Source organism: Pseudonaja textilis, chromosome 2 (genome assembly GCF_049901715.1).
Source record: "Pseudonaja textilis isolate UNSWEBS1 chromosome 2, rPseTex1.2, whole genome shotgun sequence".
NCBI classification, from domain to species: domain Eukaryota; kingdom Metazoa; phylum Chordata; class Lepidosauria; order Squamata; family Elapidae; genus Pseudonaja; species Pseudonaja textilis.
In genome coordinates this window covers 174,194,627-174,220,301 of record NC_141991.1, presented here as the reverse complement: position 1 = coordinate 174,220,301, position 25,675 = coordinate 174,194,627, and the positions used below count along the sequence as shown (strand labels likewise).

At 40.6% G+C, this 25,675-nt stretch overlaps 2 protein-coding genes and 1 long non-coding RNA gene across 10 annotated transcripts in view; 2 read left to right on the top strand and 1 right to left on the bottom strand.

Annotated features, from left to right (window-relative positions):
- The window catches only part of PLPPR1 (phospholipid phosphatase related 1), a 154,129-nt gene extending 137,288 nt beyond the window's left edge, over positions 1 to 16,841 (top strand). For 6 of the 8 annotated variants that reach the window (XM_087926500.1, XM_087926496.1, XM_087926498.1 and 3 more), the window contains exons 6-8: positions 9,900 to 10,076; positions 10,796 to 10,927; positions 14,368 to 16,841. In XM_087926500.1, coding sequence (XP_087782626.1) covers positions 9,900 to 10,076; positions 10,796 to 10,927; positions 14,368 to 14,490 — 432 coding nt within the window. In that variant the 3' untranslated portion in view covers positions 14,491 to 16,841. Of the gene's footprint in view, positions 1 to 9,899; positions 10,077 to 10,795; positions 10,928 to 12,430; positions 12,870 to 14,367 lie in introns of those variants that run through there. The other 2 variants (XM_087926502.1, XM_087926503.1) reach the window with 1 other exon arrangement.
- Positions 16,842 to 19,667: 2,826 nt separating this feature from the next.
- On the bottom strand, positions 19,668 to 23,407 carry MRPL50 (mitochondrial ribosomal protein L50). Its single transcript, XM_026713387.2, has 2 exons — positions 23,254 to 23,407; positions 19,668 to 20,623 (listed from the first exon to the last, which is right to left on the bottom strand). Exons 1-2 carry the CDS (start codon positions 23,340 to 23,342, stop codon positions 20,242 to 20,244), a joined length of 471 nt encoding a protein of 156 aa, XP_026569172.2. The 5' UTR covers positions 23,343 to 23,407; the 3' UTR covers positions 19,668 to 20,241.
- A 139-nt stretch (positions 23,408 to 23,546) lies between these two features.
- LOC148127252 (uncharacterized) overlaps positions 23,547 to 25,675 on the top strand; it is a 34,331-nt gene continuing 32,202 nt past the window's right edge. The window contains exon 1 of the long non-coding RNA XR_015742138.1: positions 23,547 to 23,580. This is a non-coding gene — a long non-coding RNA (uncharacterized LOC148127252). The remainder of the gene's footprint in view (positions 23,581 to 25,675) is intronic.

The window sequence follows — 25,675 nt, the reverse complement described above, 5'->3', positions numbered from 1 at the left end:
CAACTGCAGTGTTTCACTTAACAACTGTGGATAGAAAGGTCGTAAAATGGGAAAAAGCTTAACAAATGTCTCACTTAGAAATCAACATTTTGGGCTCATTTGTGGTTGCAAGTCAAGGTCTACCTGTAACCATTGTCATCTCCTCCGTGGGATCATGTTTATTTCTAGAGAGTGTGCGTGCTTAAATTTGGCCTGGAAATATCAAAGGACCAGCCCACAGTGCCTCTGCTAGCCAAAATGGGCCACGGCCATGAGGTGGCGTGCAGCCACCTCATGGTCTGTTTTTGGCCTCCCTGGCCTCCAGAGCACTCTGCCAGTGAAAAACAGGCTACTGGGGCCTCCACGTGGCCTTCACGAGGCCCTTTTTTGGCTGGCAGAGCGCTTCTGAAGGCCGGGGTGTACTGTGAAAACAAAGAAGAGAAGGGAAAAAATGCCCACCATGACCACACACATCTCAGCCACACCCACCATGACCACGCCTCCCCCAGCCTGGTCAAACATAACCCTGATGCGGTCCTCAATGAAATCGAGTTTGACACCCCTGATCTAGATCATTTATAAAAATGCTCAATGGGGCCCAGAGTAGAAGGCTCTAAACTAATATGAAGTCATTGACTAATTAGAGACTGCCTTTTTGAGGGCAGTGATTACGCCAATTAAGATTTCAATACTGAATATATCATGGACTGCATTGAATATTTTGCTGAGGTCAAGATACATTGTTGTCCAGGGCACTTCCCCAATCTACCCTGTTTCTCCAACAATACAGCCTCCCCCAATAGGAAGTCCCAGCATGTTTTATAGGCATGAAATTAAATTAAGCCCCTCCCCCCAAATTAAGGCCTATATTAAAACATGCAAAATGGGGGGAAATGGGAGGGGGGCTTGCCATTAAGAAGTACTTTTGTTGCACACCTGGATATGGTGCTGCTTGCGTTGACCCCGATACAAAGTGCCCCACCAACGCCGAGGTCAACATCCAAGCTGTCGCAGCCTGCCCGCCCGAAGATGCAAGGGGGGGAATTAAGTCACCCTGTAAAAGATGACCTAGCCATTTTTTCGGGGCTCAAAAAAAAAATAAGACCCGGCCTTAATATATGAGAAACACGGTATTAAATAAATAACTGTTACAAAAAAGGAGCAAATGGTAATTTTGCATCATTTGTTTGGGACAAACACATACTGGCTCTGGTTAGTTGCTGCATTGTTAAGTGTTCATAATCTCATTTGTAGTTCGAACATGAATTAATAATGAAGCTGCTTCATTTTTTAATATTCTTAAACTTGAAGGTCTGTAATTTTTCTCTTTTCAAAAAAGGGACAGCATTTGTTGCCATCTTCTGGATTCACCAGATCTCCAGGAATTCCCTTTAGTGAGTTTGCAGTTTGCAAGTTCCATCAGTATTCCAGATGACTAAAGTTTATCTGGCCCTGGAGACTTGAAATTTAAATTATCCATGTATTTTTAATCCGGTTCTTGTCTATCCTAAACTGAAACTCCTGTCTTCCACTAGTGTCACAACAATAACCAGTTAGGTCTTAATTTAGGTTAGGTCTAAATTAGGCTAGGTCTTAATTTCCAACCTGTGAGAAGATAAATGTAAACTATGAATTAAAGACATTCTGTTCTGCTTCTTAATGTAAGGCAGACAGAGTAACTGCACAAAGCAACCACACAAAGTCTTTTTATTGGTTCATCAGGCATCCTCAAATAACTCATGGTTATGACAAGGTTCTTCTCAATGTCCAATTCTCTGCATAGCTGTAGTTCATGGTGTAAAAAGATGGTAATCTTTTATCCCTTTCATCCTATATCGTGGGAGCAGGGGTAGAGATGCTAGCACGAGGCTGGGTTCAGGCAAGAGTGAAGAAACCTCCCCCAACCCACCAAGGTTCAATTCAATGACCAATCAGGTTTACTGATGTGGCCACATGACATGGACTACATTTCCCAGGATACCTTAACTACATTTACCATGATGCATTCCCTTAAGGGGACAGCTCCCAATTACTAACTAACTATACCGATTCCCATTAACTATAAACTGTCTGGATAGCATACATTCCACCCTCTCACCTGCAGCCATTTTGTTTGTGTAGTAGTAGCAGCAGCAGCAGCAGTAGTAGTAGCAGTAGTAGTTTTTGTTCTAGGCTTTTTTCACAAAGCTCAGCGTACTCAGAGTATTAGCCTTTCTATAAAAACACAGTTTCTATAGTTTTTGGCTATTGCTTTATATATCCTTCTTTGATTAAACAATCCCTCTTCTATTTCTTATATGTATCTATTTTTGTTAGCCTTTAAGAAAGTTCGGTAATTATCTATACTGCCTTCCTTAAATGCCTCCCTTTTTTTCCTAGTATGGATTACTTGCAATGGTGCCTATAATACAGGTAGTCCTCGAATTACAACTGGTCACTTAGCAACCATTTGAAGTTACAATAGACTCCTTAAAAGGTACTTAACACCTGAACATTTTGCTTTCTTGAGAAGACCTCATCTATACCTTCTGCCTGTCTACACAAATCCCACAAGGATATATCTCTTTTGTTTCTCCTTTTATTTTTACTCAATTGCTCTCAGCAGGATTTCTGTTCTCTTATTTGTGAATTTCTGTACAGGCATCTGTTTTTCTATACATAGAAGTCCAAAGCTCCCTTCCTTCCTGTTGAATCTGTTCCTTTTATATAAGCTGTAACCGGTGGGGGGGGGTTTCAAAAATTTTAGCAAAGGGTTCTCTGCCCAGTTACTGGGTGGGTGTGGCCATGGTGGGCATGGCCTAGTCAGCCTCCTGCACACAACTGAGGGGGTGTTTTTGCCCTCCCGGGCTCCGGAGGCTTTCTGCGAACCTCCGGGAGGGTGAAAACGGCCTTCCCAGGCTCTGGAGACTCTCTGGAAGTTGAAAACAGACCCATTTCCAGTCTTCCCAAACTTCTGGGAGGCCCATTTTTTTGCCCTCCTTGAGCCTCCACGTGCGCCCTGCACTTTACCTGCATCCGAAACAGGCCACGTAGGGATTCCTGGGAGGGGAGGGGTAGAGTGGGTGTGGCCAGCCAGGACTGGGATTTGACGGTTCTCCAAACTGCACAGAATCTTAGCTAGGGGCTCTCCTGAACCCCTGCGAACCCCCAGCAGCCCACCCCTGACTGTAACTTTCCAGGGCTTTGTTCCAGTCATGTCCCATCGAATGACAGTGACGCCTCTTGCATCAAAATTGCCCCCCCCTCCCTCCCTCCCAGTATTAGGGTGTCACCTTTCCTCTGTTTGATTCCTATATTCTTTGCTTTGTTGTAGAAACATCTAAGATTCACATACTGCCTTTGAATATTGCATCTGGCTGTCGTTGCGAAAAGCTTTTGATAAATCCATCCTATACACGTTTGATTCTTCGGGGAAACAAATATGTCCAAACCTTTGGTTGTTGCTTCAGTTTGTGTCTTGTAGTGCTGTGAATTTATTTGGCTGTTTAACAGTTATTTGAGCTGTGTTGCTTAGTTTCCCTGCGCATTGTTAGTGATAACGCAAGCAACAATTTCATGACAAACTGAACCATAGTTGATAAGCTGTTAACTCACACTTTTGTGCCCTGTGTATTTATGGGTTCCTCCCATGAGGTACCAGTTCCTCCTAATAGTTATATTCATCTTGCTGCTCAATTGTGCAGAATTCATTTCTGTGTTTCTGGAGTTTAATTTGGTTCTTTGGCAAGCATTTCCAAGTTCGCAAATCTCACTGCTCTTTCTTCACCTTCATATATTGACTTCCCAAGGAGCAGTTTTTCTTATTGTCATCCTTTTTGATCCAGTTTGCAAAAATTTCAGCTGCTGGGTGGCAGTGAATCAAGGTAGTAGTCTTTGATTTACAACCATCCATTTATTGACTGTTATAATGGCAGTGAAAAAAGTGACTTAACAATCCAGTCCTCAAATTTATAACTGCTGCAGCATCCCCACAATCACATGATCAAAATTCAGGTACATAGCAACTGGGTTGTGTTTATGATGGCTGCAGCAGACCCGGGTCATGTAATTACCATTTGTGACTTTCCCAGCCAGCTTCCAACCAACAAAGTCAATAGAATAGAATAACAGACTTGGAAGGGACCTTGGAGGTCTTCCAGCCCAACCCACTGCTTAGGCAGGAAACCCTACACATTTCAGACAAATGGTTATCCAATCTCTTCTTTAAAACTTCCAGTGTTGGAACATTCACAACTTCTGGAGACAAGTTGTTCCACTGATTCATTGTTCTAACTGTCAGTCTAGGTGGCTTCTCTTCTTGATTAGTTTCCATCCATTGTTTCTTGTCCTGCCCTCAGGTGCTTTGGAGAATAGCTTGACAATGGAGGAAGCCAGATTGACTTAACGACCACATGTGCTTCATTTAACAACTGCCACCATTTGCTCAACCACTGTGACAAAAAGTAAAATTGGGCAGAGCTTTAGTTAACACCTTGCTTAGCAACAGAAATTCTGGTCCCATTTGTGATTAATAAGTTGAGACTACCTGTAAAAAGTCAATGGTGTTTTGTATTTCTAGTAGTCACCTGGATTGTTGCAGTTAGCTTGCATTTAATCATCATCTCCCCAAGGAAAATAATAATAATAATAATAATAATAATAATAATAATAATAATAATAATAGTATTATTATTATTATTATTATTATTATTATTATTATTATTATTATATTTATTTATTTATTTATTTATTTATTTATTTATTTACATGATGAGGAAAGAGCAGTTGGCATGGCAGGAACAACAATGATCTGTGTGCAAACTGATGATTTTCAATCAGTCTGAGAACATAAAACTGCTCCGGTAGAAAACATTCTTATCTCATTTTACATTCTGACTCCCCCGTGGAGTCATTTAATTTGCTTCTCAGAGGAAAGGCAAGAACGTTAAGGAAAAGGAGAGGGGAGTGAGAAAAACCTAATGTAAATTACGAGTACCCCTTTCTAACCTTTTTGAATCTCATTGTGAAGGTGATGAAAAGAGATTGCTTGGAAAGGCCCGTGGTTTTTTAAAAAAATATTTCAAACCGTTTCCAGTAAAGAAAATATTGATACATAGCTCACCAAAGCTGTGAACTACCTTTTACTCAGCGCCACATGCCCTCCGTGATTCTATTTTGTGATTCGGTGTTTGTGTGTGTATTGTGAGAGTGTGAGAGAAAGACAGAGACTGGCTGCTGTGCTTACTCAGCCTTGAAATGTGGAGATGTATAATTAACGGGAGAGGTGGGGGGGCATTTGAGAAGTAATTACTGTTACTATCCCCTCCAGAGCAATGTACACGCCCAATAAAATCACTTTGCTCACAGAATTATCTGTCACCTAGCAGATGGTGAAAGTGTATATTTATAAAATGCTAAATGGATGCACTACAAACTAGTTCATTTTGTGAAATCAGTAGGAATTTTATTTTAAAATATACACCTAGTTTATATGTTTATATGTTTTATACGTTTATATTCAGTATTCATGACTTGGCTGCAGTAAGCAAAGCAAAGTAAGCAAAGCAATTTTTGTTGAATTTCTTATTTTGAAGAAGCTCTGAATTCTACATAATGGTAAACATAGAATAATAGTTGGAAGGGACGTTGGAGGTTTTCTAGTCCAACCTATACTATTTCAGGTAAATGATTGTCCAGTATTTTCTTAAATGCCTCCAGTAATGGAGCACCTACAAGTTCTGAAGGAAAGCCGTTCCGCTGATAAAATACTAGTTCTAACTGTTAGGAAATGTCTCCTCAACTCTTAAGCTGCTTCTCTCTTTGTTTAGTTTCCATCCTTGCTCCTCATCTTGCCTTTTTGGTGTTTTGGAAAATAGTTTGACCTCCCTCATCTTTATAGGGACCCCTCAAACACTGGAACACTGCTATCCTGTCTTCCCCAGTCCTTCTTTTCATTAGACTGGACATATCCAATTCCTATAACCATTCTTCATATGTTTTACCCTGCAGCCCCCTAATCCAGAGTCTCAACATCCTTTTTATATTGGAGTGACCAGAAATGGGATGGGAATATTCCAAGTGTGGTCTTACTAAGGCTTTGTAAAGCGGTACTAGAACTTCATGTGATCTTGAGTCTATCCCTCTGTTAATGCAGCCCAGGATTGCACTGGAAATTTTAGGTGTTGCTGCACACTATTGACTCATATTTAAGTGATTGTCCACTAGGACTCCCAACATCCCTCTTACAGTTATTGGCATTAAGTTAAGTTTCACCTAGCCTGTACCTATACAGTTGGATTTTCTTGCCTGTGTAAAATCTTACTTTTATCTATGTTGACTTTCATTTTGTTAGATAGGGCCCGGTGTTCAAGTCTGTCAAGATCTTTTTGGATCTTGAGCTTGTCTTCTGGAGTGTTTATAATTATGAAAACTATAATGGTGTTGGAAGAAATGTCCATCTGGGTTCAGTTCCAAGTGGGGAGAAAGACACTGGAAACATGGAGGCTGCTTGGAAGGATGGTTTAATGGTGGACAGGACCACAAGGGTTTGAAGTCCTGGGTAGCTGACCACATGGAGTCTAGAATGAGTGTTATTTATATCCACTCTTGGGCTTTGACCTTAAGCTTCCTATTCCCGTGGCAAGGGCATGTATCCTATTGGTTGCAGACTCCATATGAAGTCAGATTTGTCTGAATCAAGTCAGTTGAACCTTGCTGGGTGATGTAATAAAGGGGCTTGGTTGTGCCATGTGGTAAACTAGATAATCCTATTATGTCCTGGAGAGTCATGTCTTAATCCCATCACCTTGGAGCTGAGATTATTAAAAACCTGCTTCTCCTTTTTCTATCCAAGGAAACACAACATTCTGCCTTTTTAAATATTTCCTAAAACATTTCATTCTTCTAGGAGGGGTGGGTGCTAACTTTCCTCAATGGTTTGTTTATATAGCACAGTTGACTCACCTTTTTGCTTATTATTCTGAAGATATTTGAATAGAACTGTGATTCCATTCTGTGTGATTAATTTAGTGCAACTCACTTTTCAGCCATTATGGTAAGTCTCCATGGTATTTCTGTGAGCTCAGCCATTGACACTTGGAAATCATGGTTTAGACCTTAACGCTTTATGGGAACCAGGCCACTGTGATTGTTCAACAAACGGAAATTATAGCAATCCACTTAATTATATCCCCCAAATTTTTTGCAGTTTTATTTTTTCTCTATTTGTATCCCCATGAGATTGATCTAACTTGGCCTAACCTTAGTTTGCATCCCATTAAGCCTCATTTGATACTTGGAAAGCATCTGTTACTGGGATGATGCTATTTTGGGAAGTGAGGTCTTAATGAAGCCAGGCTGCGTTTTGGAAAGCATAAATTGCTGGAGAAGTTTCTATTGTATTTGCTGATTTATCCCATCACTTTTATTTTAGTGCTACAGTATCTGCCTACTGATGTCACCCTTGTAATTATAGCCTCAAAAATTAGTGTTAACTTTGTCCTCAGTGCTGCCGATTTTTTTTATCGTGGTTTTGCTGTTTCCTTGAAGGAATAGTTGTGAATACAAAGAAATCTTGCATCCTATAATTACATTTTCATTGTCTTTCATGGTACTTTTGCCTTTTTTTAAAAAAACTGCATACATTGTTCATTTCCTGTCATTTATTAATTACACTAAAAATCATAATGGTAGTTTTTAAAAGCTGGAAATGGGATAAAATAGCAAAAAATATTCACTGTTACTTGTTTATGCCTTTTTAATACCTCATTTTGTTGTAGCATGTTGATCAGACAAAAATACATGTTTCAGGATTTAAAATCATTTGCTATATCAATCTCAGAAACTCAGGAACAGTATCTGTGATTTGTTGGTGACTTTTAGACTCTATTCCCATTGCTAGATCTAATGTGATAATTGCAAATATTTCAAACATTCAGATCTTTAGACTTCGTAACAAGTGTAATGCGTTTTGTTAAAATAACACAAGCCTGCAAAAAAAGTTGTGGCTCCTTTAAGAGTCATATTAACTCTGCATGGATCAATATATTTTTAGACTCTTGCAAAAGCCTGAAAAAATACACATAAGCTTTAAGGAACAGCAGTGAAATGTTTATATTTCTTACTGTGCGAGATTCCAATAATAAATCAGTTTTAAGGCATGCTTAGCCATATAGATTTCATCTTTTAAAAAAATCCTAAGAAATCTGAATAAGGCCCAACATTCGAAGCTTGCATCTTGCACTAACATACCAATACAGTCCTCAACTTATGACACAACTGAGCCCAACATTTCTTTTGTTAAGTGAGACATTTGTTAAATGAATTTTGTCCTATTTTATGACCTTTCTGCCATTCTTGATAAGTGAATTGCTACAATTGATAAGATAGTAACCTGGTTGTTAAGTGAATCTGGTTTATTGTCCCCAACAATCTAGGTCCTCACTTTACTGATCCTCACTTTACTGACCTCGGAAGGATGGAAGGCTGAGTTAATCATGAGCAGGTCAGGATCAAACTCTAGGCTGTGGGCAGAGTTAGCCTGCAATACTTCATTCTAAGCACTGCATCACCATGGCTCTTTATTATGACACAAGACGAACAAATAACAGATATCTTTGCTTATCATCGTGTGTGAATTCTGCTACTTAGTTTTCAAATTACCCGATTAATTCTCTGAGTGAACCAATTCATGTTTTGAGTTCTTTGAAGTGAATGTAATGAAAGTATTCATATTGAAATCGACTAACCAAGCATTGCTTCCAAGGTTAGTTTGCCATAAAACTGAAAGGAGCACAAATCCAAACTTTGTACAAGTAGTCCTTGACTTATGACCACAATTGAACCCAACATTTATGTCGCTAAGTGAGACTGCTGTTAAGTGAATTTTTCCCCATTTTACAGCCTTCCTTGTCCCAGTTGACAAATGAATCACTCTAGGTGTTAAGTTAGTAACAAGGCTGTCAAGGGAATCTGGGTTCCCCATTGACTTAGCCTGTTAGAAGGTTGCAAAAGGGGATCACATGACCCTGGGACACTGCAACCATCATAAATATCAGTTTGCTATATGTCTAAATTTTAATCACATTGTCATGCTCCTGTCAGAGTCTGAATCCGAGGAGGAAGACCAACAGCTGACACGGAATGGGAGTGTGGCACCATTGGCTGTGGAGGAGGCTGAGGAAGGGCAGAGTCTGATTGGGCAGAGCAGGGGAGAGATAGAACAAGGGAGAAGGAGTTCAGAGGAAGGCCCAGGCCCACCCCCTCTTCATCCTAGGGAGGAACAGAGAAGAGAGCAACATGGGTTGTGTGGCTTATGGGGGAGGAAAGGGCCTTGATTCCCTTCATCAGCCACACCTGGGATGAAAGTTTATAAGAACTGAATGCTGACTGCGACAGCTGCTGGGAGCAAATGCGACTTTATCCTGTGTTGTCTTTGCTTATCTGTGTTCCTGGCGTCTTCCCAACCGTGTGAGTTTTGCCATGCCTGCATGACTGGAATTCTTGCTCCTGCCCTGCCAAACTAATTACCTCAGTTTGGCTTGATTGGACTTAAACTTACAGTTTGTGTTGCCCATGTTTTGGATTTAATTCTCTGTAGTCAGAGGCTGTTCCTGGAATAGTTTTTCTCCAACCAGAAGGTAACCTGGACATTGGGGGCAAGGTTGGAGCTAATAAAGGGACTCTTATTGATTATCTGACTTGTTGCCTTTGTGCCACACCCCAGGTCATCACACACATGAACACAGGGATGCTGCAATGGTTATAAGTGAAAAACATGCATAAGTCACTTGTTTCAGTGCGGCTGTAACTTCGAATAGTCAGTAATTGAACTGTTGCAAGTGAAAGGCTACCTGTATACAGATGACCATCATATGAGGTGAATGGTGCTGGATTGTTGAGGGTTAGGTTATGTGACTAAGGTCAATCTGTTGATATTTCAGATGTACATCACTAGCACAATCAAGACAAAGAGCAGTCGGCTTGCCAAGCCAGTGTTGTGTCTGGGGACACTTTGTGCTGCCTTCCTTACAGGGCTCAACCGAGTTTCTGAGTATCGAAACCACTGTTCAGATGTCATTGCAGGCTTCATCTTGGGAAGCACAGTAGCACTCTTCCTGGTAGGTGGATAAACTTTTTACTATCATTTTCATGAGGAGAATTTCCCCTGCCTGTATCCAAACTGGGCCAGCTTGTTCACACAGGGCTGAAGAAACAGAAAAGGCTTTTTCAAGACCAATTTGCATCCTAAGAGCAAAGGACACGCTACTTCCTGCTTCCATCATTTGTACAGAAATTGAACAGACTTTTATATAACTACTGTGGTCGGTCAGTGGTTCTTGGCCTCAGCTATACTTGTGGCAAACTCTGCTTCCCAACATCTCTGGTTTACTTCTTACCACAGCATCTGTCCCATGAAGTGGCTACTGCTTTCTCATCTCAGTCACAAGTTTGTGCACTGCAATCTAAACCTTTGACTGGGAACTATGTGATATGATCATGGATTGATGTAATATAAATCTGCTTTTGAAAGTTTTAGCAGATGCTTTAACAAGGGTGTTACTGATCCTGAGGGTGAGTAAAACACCTTTGCTAGATGTTGCTCAGCATGAGCCAAAATTATACCACAGACATGGAATGCTTTTAGAATACACAAGAGCTTTTAATTGGTTGCAAAATTACAAACAAGATAAAATTGGTAGTTTATGTCAATCTAAAAGAATGCCACTCAGTGATAGAAACTAAGTCCATGCCACAAAACATATGCAAATATCTTCTGGGTTTTAGTAATTATGATTGCTCCATAAACAAATCTTCTTTTCTCTTTCTGATCCCCAAGGGCATCTGTGTAGTTCACAATTTCAAGGGAGCACATGGGACAACCTCAAAATCAAAATTGGATGAACAACGAGGCGTGCCCTTGATGGCATTTCCACGAGTGGAAAGTCCTTTGGAAACATTGAGTGCCCAGGTACCATTTAACCTTCTGTTTATCCATTTCTCTTTTTGATTAGCTCTTTTTCAATAGTTCAGTTCTTTACATTACAAATAAACATGGCAGTCAGTTTTCTTTTATGTTTTTAGCATGATAAATAAAGACAACTATTTAGAAGCACCGTTATTTAATTAAATTAGTCCTTCCATTTTGCATTTTTATATTCTATCAGTTTTATCCATTCTGGATTAAAGGTAATCATTTAACTGGGACAGTCTGCTCAATAACAAATATCCTCCCACGTATCCACTCTTGGCGATTATATTTGAGCCTCTGAGCTACTTCAGATATTATGTCCTGTACAAGTGTTTTTAAAGCAGGATGGGGAACTGTGTTGTAATCCAGTTCCCATTAACTCCAATTAACAGAGTAGAACCTCATTAAATATGCTAACTGGGGCTGGAAACTCTTGCATTAAGTGACATGGCTATAAGTTGAAAAAACCCACAGGACTGTGCTGCTGAGTGACAGCACTTCTGGCAGTCCCAGTTGTCATTGTTAAGCGAGGACTGTATGGATCATTAAGCAAAGCAATGTGCTTTGTTGCTGAACTGTGCGACATGATCCCAGAAGCAGCCGCCATTTTCCAAATAGCCGCATTGAATTGTAGGTTCTCAGAAAATGGCGGCTGCTTCTGGGATCGCACTGCACAGCCCAACAACAAAGCAGCTTCCTTTGCTTCCCTTAGGCAAGCTCTGGAGCTCTTGGAAAGGTAAGCGTGCAATGTGTGATGCAGGTGAGAAGAAGGGGGTGGAGGCTGGTGGGATGGAAAGTAGGCCCAAGGCAATGTGAGAGGAAACAAGGAAGCGGAGCATGGGATGCCTTGGGGTGGGGGGAGCCTGGAGTAGGGCCTGTACAAGGCATCCCAGGACCTCCCCTCAGGCCCCTGAATGTGTTCCACTTAACAACCTGCACATTTGTTTAATGACCGCATCGAGAAGACCAGGGATGGGGGCCTTGAGGCAATCATATGAATGCTTCACTTTATGGCTGACATTACTTCTGACTTTAATGGGCAAGACTATTGTATATCTTTGATTTTTTTCCCCCTATCTTATTGCTTGTAACCTAGCAGAATGTTTGAAATAAATAAGGAGATCAAATCAATGTCTCTTCACCTGTCCACCAGCAGGATAATGCTCCCAAAATGAGCAAAATGGAATTATGTTTGGTATTTGGAGGGGAAAGAGTACAGAAACAGTTTGAAACAGGAGAAAAAAATCTCCAAAAAATAAAAAAAATCCTGATAAATTGTTATGAAACAGGCAGTTAGGCAAAAAAAATAATGGATCCTCCATTAAATCCTCCTTCCTTTTCCTTCCTGTCATATGCCTTAGGATAGAAATGTTTTGAACAGATTAAAAACAACTCTAGTGTGCTTTCCCTATCTCATTTCTTATTTGTCCCAAGATCAACAGTTGTGACTACATCACTGCATATTAAAACATATTCTGTGTCTTCTCTCTTTTTGTTGTATAGAATCATTCTGCCTCTATGACTGAAGTAACCTGATCTGAACAACATCAAGAGAATTTTTTTATTGCCCTCTGCTACAGTACTCCCACAAGAACACACAGTTATACTAATTGTCAAACTATGATGACCAGTATTATGTTATGTCTAGTTAGGAACTAATGTTTTGTACATTTTTGTATGAGGAAGTGATATAGCTTGCCCTGGAATTCCCACCCACTTTTTTTTCCTTGTTGTCAGCTTTAATATATTTATGCCAGAATTTAAGACAAATGAAAACAAAAAAGAAACAAGACAAAAAATATGAACTCCTTTTTGATTACAATGTGTTCTGAGACACTACACCTTTGGGAATTGTTGACGTTTTGTGATATTTGTACACACAAACTTTTTTTGTTTTGTTTTGTTTTATATTCAATAAATTAAATGATAATTATAATACTAATTCATTTTTTACCTTTTTATTACCAGAGAGATGATGCTTCCAGAAAGTGAGGAGTTCAGATTCAGTATTGGCAGTGCAATTCTACAGAATTCATACTCATTTTCTAGAAGTTACTGTAGAATTGTTCTCTGCATGACTGCTATCTGGTCCTTCAGGTTATCAATAATGAGAAATATGTATTTTGAATGCTGGTTTAACATAGCAAGACTAAGTAGTTGTCGATTTGCAAACTTTGATTCCTCTTATACAAGCCCCGTAATTGTGACTGTGACTAGAGCAGGAAATACCTGAACTTTTTTTTCAGGAATTCCATGTTTTTTTAATGGAGCTTGCTCAGGAAATTGTCCCAAGGGGGCTCATGGTGTGTACTATTTGGGTTGTTGACTCAAGACTAGTTTACTTAGCCCCTAGGTCTTCACTGAATGTGCATAATTCACACTGCTTGCTTAGCTAGCAGCTTTTTTGTTGTCTCGTAGAATCTGCTTCAAGCAAACTTTCTTTGTATAAAGCAACCAACAACATTTCTTTCGGCACGATGGAAATAATTGACAAAGCCTGCGTGTGAATGCACACCTCTTGTGCACTATCCTTAAGATTATTGCCTTGAACTGCAAGAACAAATGACAGCAGCTTTTAGCCAGAGTCCAGTTTAGTACTAATAGCTTAGCAGATTGAATCAAGATTTCATAGTGTGAGTCAAAAGACTGTATCATTAGCCTTTTAGTAGATTTGAGGAACAGAAGAACAAGTTGGGAAACTTGGGAGAATGAAGTATTATTGCAGCATTATTGCAGTCCCAGGCCAAAGAACAATGGTCTGCACTAAGCTGAAATCCACCTCAGTGTGGTACTTTTGAATTTCTTAAGAACTGTCTCTTCCTAAGAAGCATGAAAATCATGTAGGAAAATTTGTAGCCATAATCATTGAATCATTTACCAGAATTCTACCAAATGAGCATTTTTTGTTGTTGCTGTAGACATATATGTATCGCTTTCTTGTGACATATGCATGCGTTTCTAAGACATGATAAACTTTGGAAGTAGCACTTAACCTTGGAGCAAATATATTAATCTCTTTAGAGCCACTCCAAATCCTGTTATTTCATACAGTGCTTCACAGAAGGCTCCAAATTGACCCCGAAAATTGGAAACCCATCACATGTGTTACCAACCGGTGTTTTGTAATAGAAAGAGTGTAAATGTTTCATTGCTACATTTGAGTGTTATTTTGCAACTCAGAAAGATGCCTTAGGGCAATGCATTTGTGATTCAGTTCCATTGGTGCTAATATATTGTAATACCTTTCACATTGACACAAAGAGGAAATCAGCTGCCGACTACGTGTGTCAAATATGAACCATGTGAAAAGCATCTTTGTTGTGCCTCCACAGAAATGTCCCTTCTCATTCACAAGGAAATGCAAAAGAAATTTAGAACATCGGATCGAGGAGAAAGATTGGTCAAACTTGGTACCTTATCTCTGCTTTTCCTTTTCTCAGCACCCTGGGAAGATAAGCTGTCAAGGAGTTAAGTGGAAACACCAAGGAAAAAGGCAGCCGAAGAGGACTTTTGGTTTCGGCAATTTTCCTTGTTTTCAGGAAGAGATTCTTCTGAAGAGATAGAACTGAGCATCTGTTAAAATAAAAAGCAATGCCTAGAGCAGCTCTTTAATCCCCCCGAAATGTAGGTGTTCCTTTCTCCTAGTAATGCCGGATTAATTTTCTGAATCAAAATGTAACACATTTGTATCCAAAACTGATTTTCGGTTTGTAATTTATTGTTGACGAATCAAAGGAAATTAAAAAGACCATCCTCTCCCTCCCCCAGCCCTAGACATTTTTCTGCTACATCCCATTTTTCTAGCATGATCATGATCAATAGTGTTTCCTTTGAGAAATGGAACTTCTCTCTGTATTTTTGCTGGAATGCCTGCCATGTTGATTCCTGGGTTTTTGTATATCATTTTTTTTTTCCAAAAGAGATAAAAAGAAATTATCACAAAACTGTTCGCATCAGGGTTTTGTCATTTTTCTAGGAGTTGGGAGGGATATATGAGACCTGCCTTGTTTCTTAACTTATGTTCTTCAGCTTTTCAGGAATAAACCTCCAATCATAGATTTCCTTTAAAACAGTCATCCTGTTGGTACCTAATCGGTATTTTAGAAAGTGCAAGTCATTCAGAATCCTGTTAACTCAGCTAATAATTCTCAAAATTGTTATCCAATACATTTAGAAGATCTAATTCAGAGACGACTGGGATCATTAGTGGCTATAATTATATTTACCTCTTGCATATGATATAAAAACATTATTAGGTCCGAAATTCCTTACAAGAGTATTCTACCTAAACCCACAATCCAATCCAATCCATTCCGTAATACAATGCACTACACCACTGATTCTCAATCTTTTCTTCACCATGGACCCTGTTTAAATAACTTTTGTGGTCACAGACCCACCCCACCCAAGACTTAAGATTTAAATCATAAATTTTCCTCAAGCCTTTGCGGACCTCTTGACATTGTGTCCCCCAGGGGTCTACGGATCACAGGATGAGAACCACTGCAATACACAATACAGTCAATTGGAGTCACTCTCATCTTATTGGGGAAAGACATTCAAATACCAGCAGTGGGTATTACGAGAATAAGGGCATGCCAAAATTGACCATTGTAGCCATAAACTAACATTGGACTAAATACAAGCTTACAGAGGACAAAAGCAGGAATCTTGCCAAAGACTTTCAGAAAAGAATCAAATCATTAAGAGCCAAGCAATGTTTTTATTTATTAAATGTATTTGCTACCTATCTTGCTGCAAGGCAACTCTTATGTATGCGCCTAACAGAAATATCATCAGGCAAAAAGGCCTGGAGTGCAAGGAAGCCTTTATCCCATTAACCCTTGGATGAATTTTACAGATCAATAAAGCAAGGACTTTGGGTGCTAGAAAGGATCTTGTTCACATCAGCGGTTTGAAACATTTGGGGTTTGGGCTTAGTGACTTCCCTTCCTCTAGCTTACACATAGTCTGGTCAACGGATGAGTAGGCTGTGGGCATGTGAGGGTGTGAAGAAGAGTGAATGAGTGTATCAACATATAGTACTTAAAATCAGGAACGCTTTGTAATGGCTTCAAGTTTGACAGTCTCAGCCTTTGGTTGAAAGTGTCTCCAAGTCTTCCACCAGGGGCAACCATGGCTATGCATTCTACACATTCTCGCCATACCCCTTTGGATCATCGAGCTTGCAGGGTTGTTACAGATGCAGAAGTAGGAACAGGTTGTATAAGTGGAGCAAGAGGTCATAAGACAAACCTGGATATCTTTTTTAAAAGTAACCATTCATCCAACTTGAAAAGAGAAACTCTTTTCTATAGAGTTGATTAGCTGGATGTGCAGAACACTAAACTGCAGATGTGGATTACCAAAGTTCATATATTATGCTGTCCCATCACCACCACCCCCGTCCCCTGGGCCGAATAAAGCATATTCTGGTTTTATGAAATTGCCTTCTTCACCTAATACTGTACTATAACAATAGCTGGATTTCTATGTGTTTCCCCACAAACTATCCAATCCCACTTTAGTCTAATGCAGGAGTCTTCAAACTTGTCAAGTTTAAGACTTGTGGATTTCAACTCCCAGAATTCCCAAGCTAACATGACTGGAGGAGGAATTCTGGGAGTTGAAGTCCACAAGTCTTAGAGCTGACAAGTTTGAAGATCCCCGGTCTGATGGGTTGTACAAAACAACCCAACAGTTTAGCATGGTGAACCCGTAATTGATCATGCCATACAACAGGAATGTATGAGTGTTATTTTTGAGTGTCTAAAATTCACATCATTTGCAAAGATTTATATTGTTTAAGCAATGGGACTATTATGCAATCAAATAGTGTTTGTATCATTTATATGCCATTATGCAAATAACACCATGAACTCACCCTTGATGTTAGTATCAATGTCACTTTCCAGCCCTACCTCTATGCTGTGTCCATGGCCTGGTAGTCATGTCTAGAGACCGTGACTCCTGCTGCTTAATGCATGGCCAGCCTGTAATAAAGCTGGTCTCATCCATAACTTCATTTTGGATGAGGGGGTGGAGCATCTTTGCATTGTTGAAACTTACCTGGGCATAGGTGTGGGTGGGTGAGATGTTCCCCTCTAGATGTGCCCAGCCAGGTTTCCTGCTTTACATCAGTCATAATCACAGAATCACAATAAAGAGATGTGGCAACGATTATCTGAGACACCCTAACAGCTTTGCAGATTGCCAAGCATCAGCCCTTGTTTGTGAAAATAAATTATAGCAACAGCAATAGCACTTAGACTTATGTACCACTTCAGTGCTTTACAGCCCTCTCTAAGGGGCTTACAGAGTCAGCATGTTGCCCCCTACAATCTGAGTCTTCATTTTTCCGATCTCGGAAGGATGGAAGGCTGAGTCAACCATGAGCCGGTCAGAATCGAACTCCTGAGTAGTTGAATTAGCCTGCAATACTTCTTTCTAAGCGCTGCACCACCATGGCTTAGTTATAGCCTGAGAAGAGACTGGCTTATGTACCACTCTTCCTATTGGATAGTAACCTACTTGAGCTGCTCAAATCTGTGGCTAGACAGGTAGTGGCATTCCTTCAATCCGCTGTCCCTTCAGTTGGCATGGACTCAGAGATGCCTTGGGAATTCTCAATCACCATAACAATTATGGATTTTACCCAAGTTATTTCTGGTCCAGCTCCTTGTGAACCTCATGCATCTGTCATGGCTTTTATGTTGCATCAATACAACATGATCTAGAGTTGGGAGATGTTACCATCTTCTCCCTTGACATGGAGAAATTATTCCTCATTGGTTTGGAGTTTTCTGGTGCTGCACTTCCCTCTGGGGAGGCAGGATCTCTGAATAGTCTACCTACCCTAACCACAGGATAAACCCTACTAGATTCCAGAGTAAGCTTGGAATTGTTCCTGGGGCTCTGGTACAGGGTTCAACTGAGACCTTTGTTGAGCTTGGAACGAGGAGGAGATTTGGGCCTTCAATTAGATGGCACCTATGCTTGTGGATCCTGGAGGGGCCTCTTTGTTTTCAAAGGAGCTCTGGGTGATGAAGCATCATAAAAGATACCTGGAATGCCACTGAAGGAAAATGAAGAGTGAACTCAACCAAACACAGGTAAGAGTTATTCTAAGGATTATCTGTTGGCATTAAGGGCAGCAAAGCACTGCTATTTCTCAACCATTATTGTGACCACAGAGTGCCAACTGGAGACAACATCTTCAAATGAATAAAATTCACAAGGGAAGAAGAAAACCCTTCCTGGATATCCTTACCAGCAGAAGAAATGATAACAAGTTAGAAATGCAAGTCTATCAAAACATAATGCACACTAACCGAGTGCACCACCAAAATAACAACCTAACTTCCCACCAGGGATGTGTAAGAACATTACAGATAGTCCTTGACTTACAACAGTTCACTTAGTGACCATTCAAAATTCCAATGGCCCTGAAAAAAGGGGATTTATGATGGCGTTTCACACTTATGACCGTTGCAGCACCCTCATGATCATGTGATTTACATTTTGGATGCTTTGACTGAATCACATTTATGACGGTTGCCCTGTCCTGGGGTCAGGTGATTTACCTTCTGCAACTTTTTGACAAGCAAAGTCAATGGGGAAGCTCGATTCACTTCACAACTCTGTTATTAAATTACCAACTGCAGTGATTCACTTAACTACTGTGGCAAGAAACGTTGTAAAATGGAGCAAAACTCACTTAACAAATTTCTAACTTAGCAACATAAATTTTGAGCTCAATTGTGGTCATAAGTTGAGGACTACCTGTATTCAAAAAGAAGTATAAATGCATTATAACAACCAAGAACACCAGAAGAAGGAAATAAATCACCGATATATCTTCTAACCAAATGAATATCTGCACAACTTAATTAAAAAGTGCCTGACTAACTGACCCACTACAGCACAACAGCACAAGCCATGGAAAGGATAAATTGCCATTAATCAAAAACATTTCAGAGACAACAGACTACTACAACTGCATGGATACACTATCGCACACACCAACTAAAGCCTTCCAAAACATTTTAAGCAAACCCCATAGCACGAGAAGGAAAAAACAAACAAATTAAAACAGGAGTCATATACAACTTACAGTGTAAGGACTATAACAGCCATTATGAACAACATGCAGAAGACTAGCAGAGCATATTCATAAACACCAACTAGCAGTCAGAAGGCACAATTAAAATTCCTTAATCTCACAACATAGACAGACTCAACTGCATTGTCAACTGGGAAACTATTAGCATCTTAAACAAAAACAAAATGAAAAATGCTTAAAATGTTTAGCGGGCAAATCAACCATCAACAGACTTATAAACCACATCTACATACTGTACCATTCAAAAGAGACAAAATCAAAATGTAAGAAACAAAAAGACCAAAAGATCATCTTCTGAAACCAACACCCAAACAAATAGGGATTAATACCAGACAAACTATCAACAAGAAAACAATATTCCAATCAAAGAACTACCAAGGAAAACACACACATACACACCACCAACACTGACAGGCAAACTACTGTATATAAACAGGAAGCAAATTTCATATTTACTCACACAGTGGTTACCTAGTTGTGTAATAGGGCCCAGATATCACAAGCCAGCCAGTTAAATGCCAGGACAACATCACTGATTCCACAGTTCAACTCTGAGCCATATATATAAATATTCTCTTGTAATAGAGAACTTTAATTTTTTACATGAGATTCCCACTATTTTTATGTCCTAACAGGAAATCTGTCCTCTTTATTATCTTGTTACTTTTATACTGAATACAGCAAACAAAATTCATTGATGTAGATTAAAAAAAAAACAGGATTCAGAGTTGTCTTATATTAAGATGATGAATATATCCTTCCTATTCAATTAACAGGTTTGCTATCTGAGAGAGAGGTCTCCAATGTTTAATAGACTAAATTAATTGCTGCCTCAACCCCAGTTTATTTATGATCAACGTAAGAACTTTTCTTGATTAACAAATACAGGATAAATGAGGGTAAAAGGAAGAAGAGGAAAACCAAATCTCAAATATTTTCTGGTGACTCATTTTGATATTCACAGTCTCCTCTGATGAAGAACAGCCTGGAAAAAAAAAACACCCTCTCGAGTTCTTTGTCTCAAAAAAAAAAAAAAAAAGGCATGCATGAATTATTTGCTTGAATGTATTAATATTATTTGCAGGGAGGTAAGAAGCATTATTTGGAAACTTGGGAAAACAAAACCAAGCTTTATCTCCTTGTTATACTGATGCTGTTTTACCGAGGACAAATGACATCAGTACTTTGACTCTTACTCCCAATTGATCTTCAGATTCGATGGAAGCTCTTGCATGCTCAATTCATCTAACTTTGAAATGTCTTTTACAGGTGTACTGTAGAAATCCAAGACGTCTCCCACACTCTTCATTTGATGGAGCTGGTTGTTGGGGACTGTGTGGTCCACATCTGCTGCCATTTGTGCCAATAGCTGATACTTTAAACCGATGTCTGCTAGTGATGTCCTCTGCCAGTCACTCGAAACTGAGGATCCCCAAATCTCTCTCACGCGAGATTCTAGGTGATTCTGGAGATATTCAGGGGGAGTGTATTTTTTACTTCGTGGTGGAGGGCAAACGTCTATCACAGGGCAAACTTCTTTCACGGGTTCTACTACTGTTGACTGATCTTGTTTCCTGTTGAAATAAATTAGAAGAGGATTTTTAAACCAACCTGGTATCACCGCCTACATATTCAAAGACTTACTATTTATAATTAATGCCCTTTATTCCAAGACAATCATTCTCCCAAAATGGTTTGTGGATTGTATAAATGTTTGTAAATCAAAGCATAATAAATATGTAATAATAAATATTACTTAAATCCAAACAAAGGAAGACATTGTTCAACTCCTTCTCGTAAAGTCAGGGGTAGTAATGGACCTCTGGGACAAATAAAAAAAAAAAAGTTGTGTTGAATTTTGTTGAGATCTGTCTCATAGATCAATTGGTTTAAAAAGCCTTGACATCACCTAATCTTACTGGGATTTGCTGCATATGTATGTAGGCATAAATCTAAACTCAGAATCTTTTCCCTCAAAATCTAATACTTCAGGGACACATCTCATATTTATTAATACCAATCTGTCTGACTACTATGCTCATTTTTTTGAAGAAACAAATCAGGTACTTGGACCTAAAATTTCAAATTATCAAGGCCCTTGAGCAAAAGTACACCTCTTTAATAGCTTGCTTTGGCATTTGCTGATGTTAGCTCATGAGTTATCTTAAGCTAGCACTTTATTTTTAAATGGAAACTAGGACGGAACTAACCACAAAAATTAACTAATGCAGACCTCCAATTTATTGTTCTGCTTATCTCACTATAAGCAGAAAATCTAATTGTGTTATGATCAGCATTTATTATACAACCATATAAAGGCTGTTCGTACCCTCCTTCAGTGGATGGTACTTATACGGGTAGTTCTCAATTTATAACCACAACTGAGCTCAAAATGTATGTTGCTATGTGAGGAATTTGTTAAGTGAGTTTTGCCTCATTTTATGACTTTTCTTGCCACATTTGTTAAGTGAATCACTGCAGTTGTTAAATTACTAACCCAGTTTGTTAAATGAATCTGGCTTCCGCATCGACTTTGCTTGTCAGAATGTGGCAAAAGATGGTCACATGACCCCGGGACACTGCAACCATCGTAAATGTGAGTCATTTGTTAAGCATCTGAATGTAAATCATGTAACCATGGAGCTCCTGCAATGGTCATAACTCTGAAAATGGTCATAAGTCATTTTTTTCAGTGCTATTGTAACTTTGAACTACTAACTGAATTTTTGTAAGTAGAGGACTATTTCTAGTTTGTCCACAGCACTGTTAGTGCTGTGTGGTCTCCCCTAGTACACTGGGTCATGGGGACTTTTCCCTCTTTATTTCCAAAGAGCTTAAAGTTGCCAGCAATAAAGAATCTAACCAACCACACTGGCAGGAAAACCTGGAACTGTACATCAGGGTCTTGAAACATAACACCCTGGGAAGAGTGCTATTAATCATTGCAACTTCAGAGGTAGGAAAACATATGAAAAGTTTAAAAGTGCAGCCAGAGGCTCACCAGGTAAAAGCTGCAGAATAAGAAAACTTGAGATTTTGCCTTCCAAGGACTCTCTCCTGCAAACATCCGGGCGATCCTAAGAGGACAGCCCAGAGTCCCTTCTTGCTGCCATCTAGTGACATTTGAATTTTTGCAACTCAATTCTGTTAACCATCTCTCCCCCGCACCCCTTACTCCAACTTATCCCTATGTCCCAAAGGTCCTTTTTCAGGAGGCAATTGGACTTTCTTTTTTTATTTTGAAGATGTTTCGCTTCTCATCCAAGAAGCTTCTTCAGCTCTGACCAGGATAGTAGGGAACAGAAGGATTTACATTCTTTGCAGACAGCTGGTCACCTGCATCCTTTGAGAGGGTCCTTGAAGTACTTGAAGGTTTATTTGTGTCTTCAGGGTCACTTGGAGGTTTATCTGTGTCCTCAGGAACCAGGAGCACTACTCAGGTAACCCTGAGGACCTAGATAAACCTCCAAGTGCTTCAACGACCCTCTAAAACAGAGGTCTCCAAACTTGGCAACTTTAAGACTTGTGGACTTCAACTCCCAGAAATAGACAACCTTGAACTAAGCCGGCTAAGATTGGACTTAAGCATAGTACATAAAATTATATGTTACAACGTCTTACCAGTTAATGACTATTTCAGCTTTAATCACAACAACACAAGAGCACACAACCAATATAAACTTAATGTAAACCACTCCAAACTTGATTGCAGGAAGTAAGATTTCAGCAACAAGACTGGTCAATGTCTGGGACTCGCTGGCTGATTCAGTTGTCACCTGCTCAAACCCCCACTCCTTTACCCTCAAACTAACCTCTATGGATCTCACCTCATTCCTAAGAGGTGAAGAAGTAAGAAGTAAGGGGTGTGCATAAGCACACAATCGTGCCTACCGTCCCTGTCCTATTGTCCCCATTTATTAGTTTCTATTTCTTATACTGAAACTTGTTTATTCTTATTACTATTGTAAGCCTTCAAGGAATATAAATCCTTCCATTTCCCATATCCTGTCAGAGCTGAAGAAGCTTCTTGGATGAGAAGCAAAACGTCTTCAAAAGAAAAAAATCAAGAAAGTCCAGCTGCCTCCTGAAAAAGCACCTTTGGGATAACCCTGACCCGGATGACTGAGAATCTCTAGACTTTTAACTTATCCCCGTATTATGTACCCGTGGTTGTTGCATGGAAAGAGGCCCATCAGACACTTACTTCTTCCCCCCCCAGAAACTCCTGCGTCCAGGAACCCCGCAACTCAGCCGGTGACTCCACGCTTTCAGCAGCGCGTTGGGAGCCGCCATCTTGGAGACGCAAAGAAAAACCCGCCCCACCGCTGGGAAAGAGAGGGCGCGAAAGCCCTTGGCATTGTGGGATATGTAGTTTGTGCCTTAAGGCTCAAACTAGATTGCCCCCAGGTTCCTAGCCAGCGCTGGCTGACTCTGAAATCCACAATCCATAGAGACATAACAGGTTAGAAGTAAACTTGGCGCGATCGGTGCGGCCTCAATGCGAAGTCGCTGTTGCTCAGAAATATAAAACGTGAGCTTTTCCTACGGCTGGTTGTTTTGTTCCTGATGCCGTAGCAGTCGGAGCATGCTCTGATTCTTTTTTTTCCCCGGCCCTGGAAAAGGTGCTGAAAACAAATTAGAAAGCGGAAAGAACCGCTTGGCTCACGTTTTATTGGGAAAGAATCAACATCTGTTTAAAACTGAGCAGGTTTTAATTGCACCGGGACTTTTTTGCCCCTCTCCGCCACAGAGAAGTGAAGATCGCGGGGTCTAACCGGGCTAGAAGGTGATTTCCGTTCTCTTTGGCTGATATTTATACAGATAGTCCTCTTACAACAATTCGTTTAGTGACCGTTCAAAGTTACAACGGTGCTGAGAAAAGTGATTGATGACTATTTTTCAGAGTTACCAGACTTTGCAGCATTCCCACCATCATGTGATCAAAATTCACTTGTTGGGCAACTGATTTCACATTTATGACCATTGCAGAGTGTCCCAAAAGGCCATGTGATCCCTTTTTTGTAACCTTCTGGCAAGCCAAAGTCAATGGGTTATGCCAGATTCACTTACCAACTGCAGTGATTCACTGAACTGTCACAAGAAAGATCATAAAAGGGGGCAAAACTCACTCAACAGATGTCTCAGCTAACAACAAAAATCTTGGGCTCAATTGTGGTGGTAAGTTGAGGACTACCTGTATTTCTCCATTTCGTTTCGGCAGTGGCCAACGACGACCCTGCAAAAGTGCATCTTTTTTGTCCTACCCTTGGAAAGATTGGCATATGAGAAGTGAAAATGCTGGTAGGATGAGCTCTCTCCCAAGTTGCGAAAATGGCTTAGCTCAGGGGTCGCCAACCTTTTGGACTTCAGGGACCACCAAACTCATAATTTTAAATCCCGCGGACCAGAGATCCTGGGAAAATTCCCCACCCTGTTTTCCTATCGATCAATCATTCTTTATTCGGGATCGCAGGATACCATCTCCAGCTCCATTCTCAGGGAGATAGAGAGAGAGAGACTTTTGGTTTCATGCAAGGAAAGCAGCAGAAGTCTTTCTTTCTCTCCCCCAAATTCCGCCAGAAATGAGTCTTTGTGAGACTTGTCATGCTGGTGCAACCTCTTGGAGCTGGATGCCTTGCAAGGTCTCAAAGACTCATTTCTGGTGGAGTTTTGGGGAGAGAAAGAAAGACTTTTGCTGCTTTCCTTGTGTGCAGCCAATAGAAGAAGAAAGAAGCAGAAAGAAGCAGCCTGGGGCCAGGCCAGGCATGTGGGGCAAGTTCCCTCCCTCCGCCCTTTCTCCTCTCCCCTCACTACCTCATGTTGTTCGCAATGCAAGCGACACAAGCCTTGTGTTCCCGCACAGCCTGGATTAATTGCTTTGGGGGGTGCTTTGGGGTAACATTTCTCTGCAGACCACCAAAATTTTCTCACAGACCACCAGAGGTCTCCGGCCCACTGGTTGGCGACCACTGGCCTAGCCCATCATTGGTCTCAAGATTCATTCCTGACCAGGACTTTAAATCAGACTATTTTATTTCTACTCAAGTATACATGCAGATCCACCCCTAGGTAGGGGTGGGATTCAAATTTTGTAACAACCAGTTCTGCGGGCGTGGCCAGGTGGGCATGGCCATGTGACTGGGTAGGCGTGGCTTTTTTTTTTTTTTTTGCAGCACCCCCTCCCATTTTTTGGACCTTCTGGGCCTCAGGGGAGCCTCCTGTGGGGGTCATTTTTGCTCCCAGAATGCTTTCCTGGGACTCAGGGAGGAAAAAAATGGAGCATGGGGTGTGGGACACGCAGCACCCTTCTGCACTCTGTTTTGGGGCTTTCTGGGTCTCTGGGGAGCATCCTGGGGGGCGTTTTTGCTCCTAGGAAGCTTCCCTGGGGCCTAGGAAGGCAAAAAATGGAGGGGGCGTTATGCTCCTGCACCCGTTCCCTCCATTTTATGCCTTCCTGGGCCCCAGGGAAGCCTCCTGGGCAAAGCAGTAAGGCAGGAAGGGGAATCCCGGCACAGCTGATCACAGGAACAGCTGATGGGAGGGAAAAAAAAGAAATACCTTAAGGAGTGACTGGGCGGGGAAGAACACAGTCATCGATGTCTGCATGCACGCAATGTTGCACATGC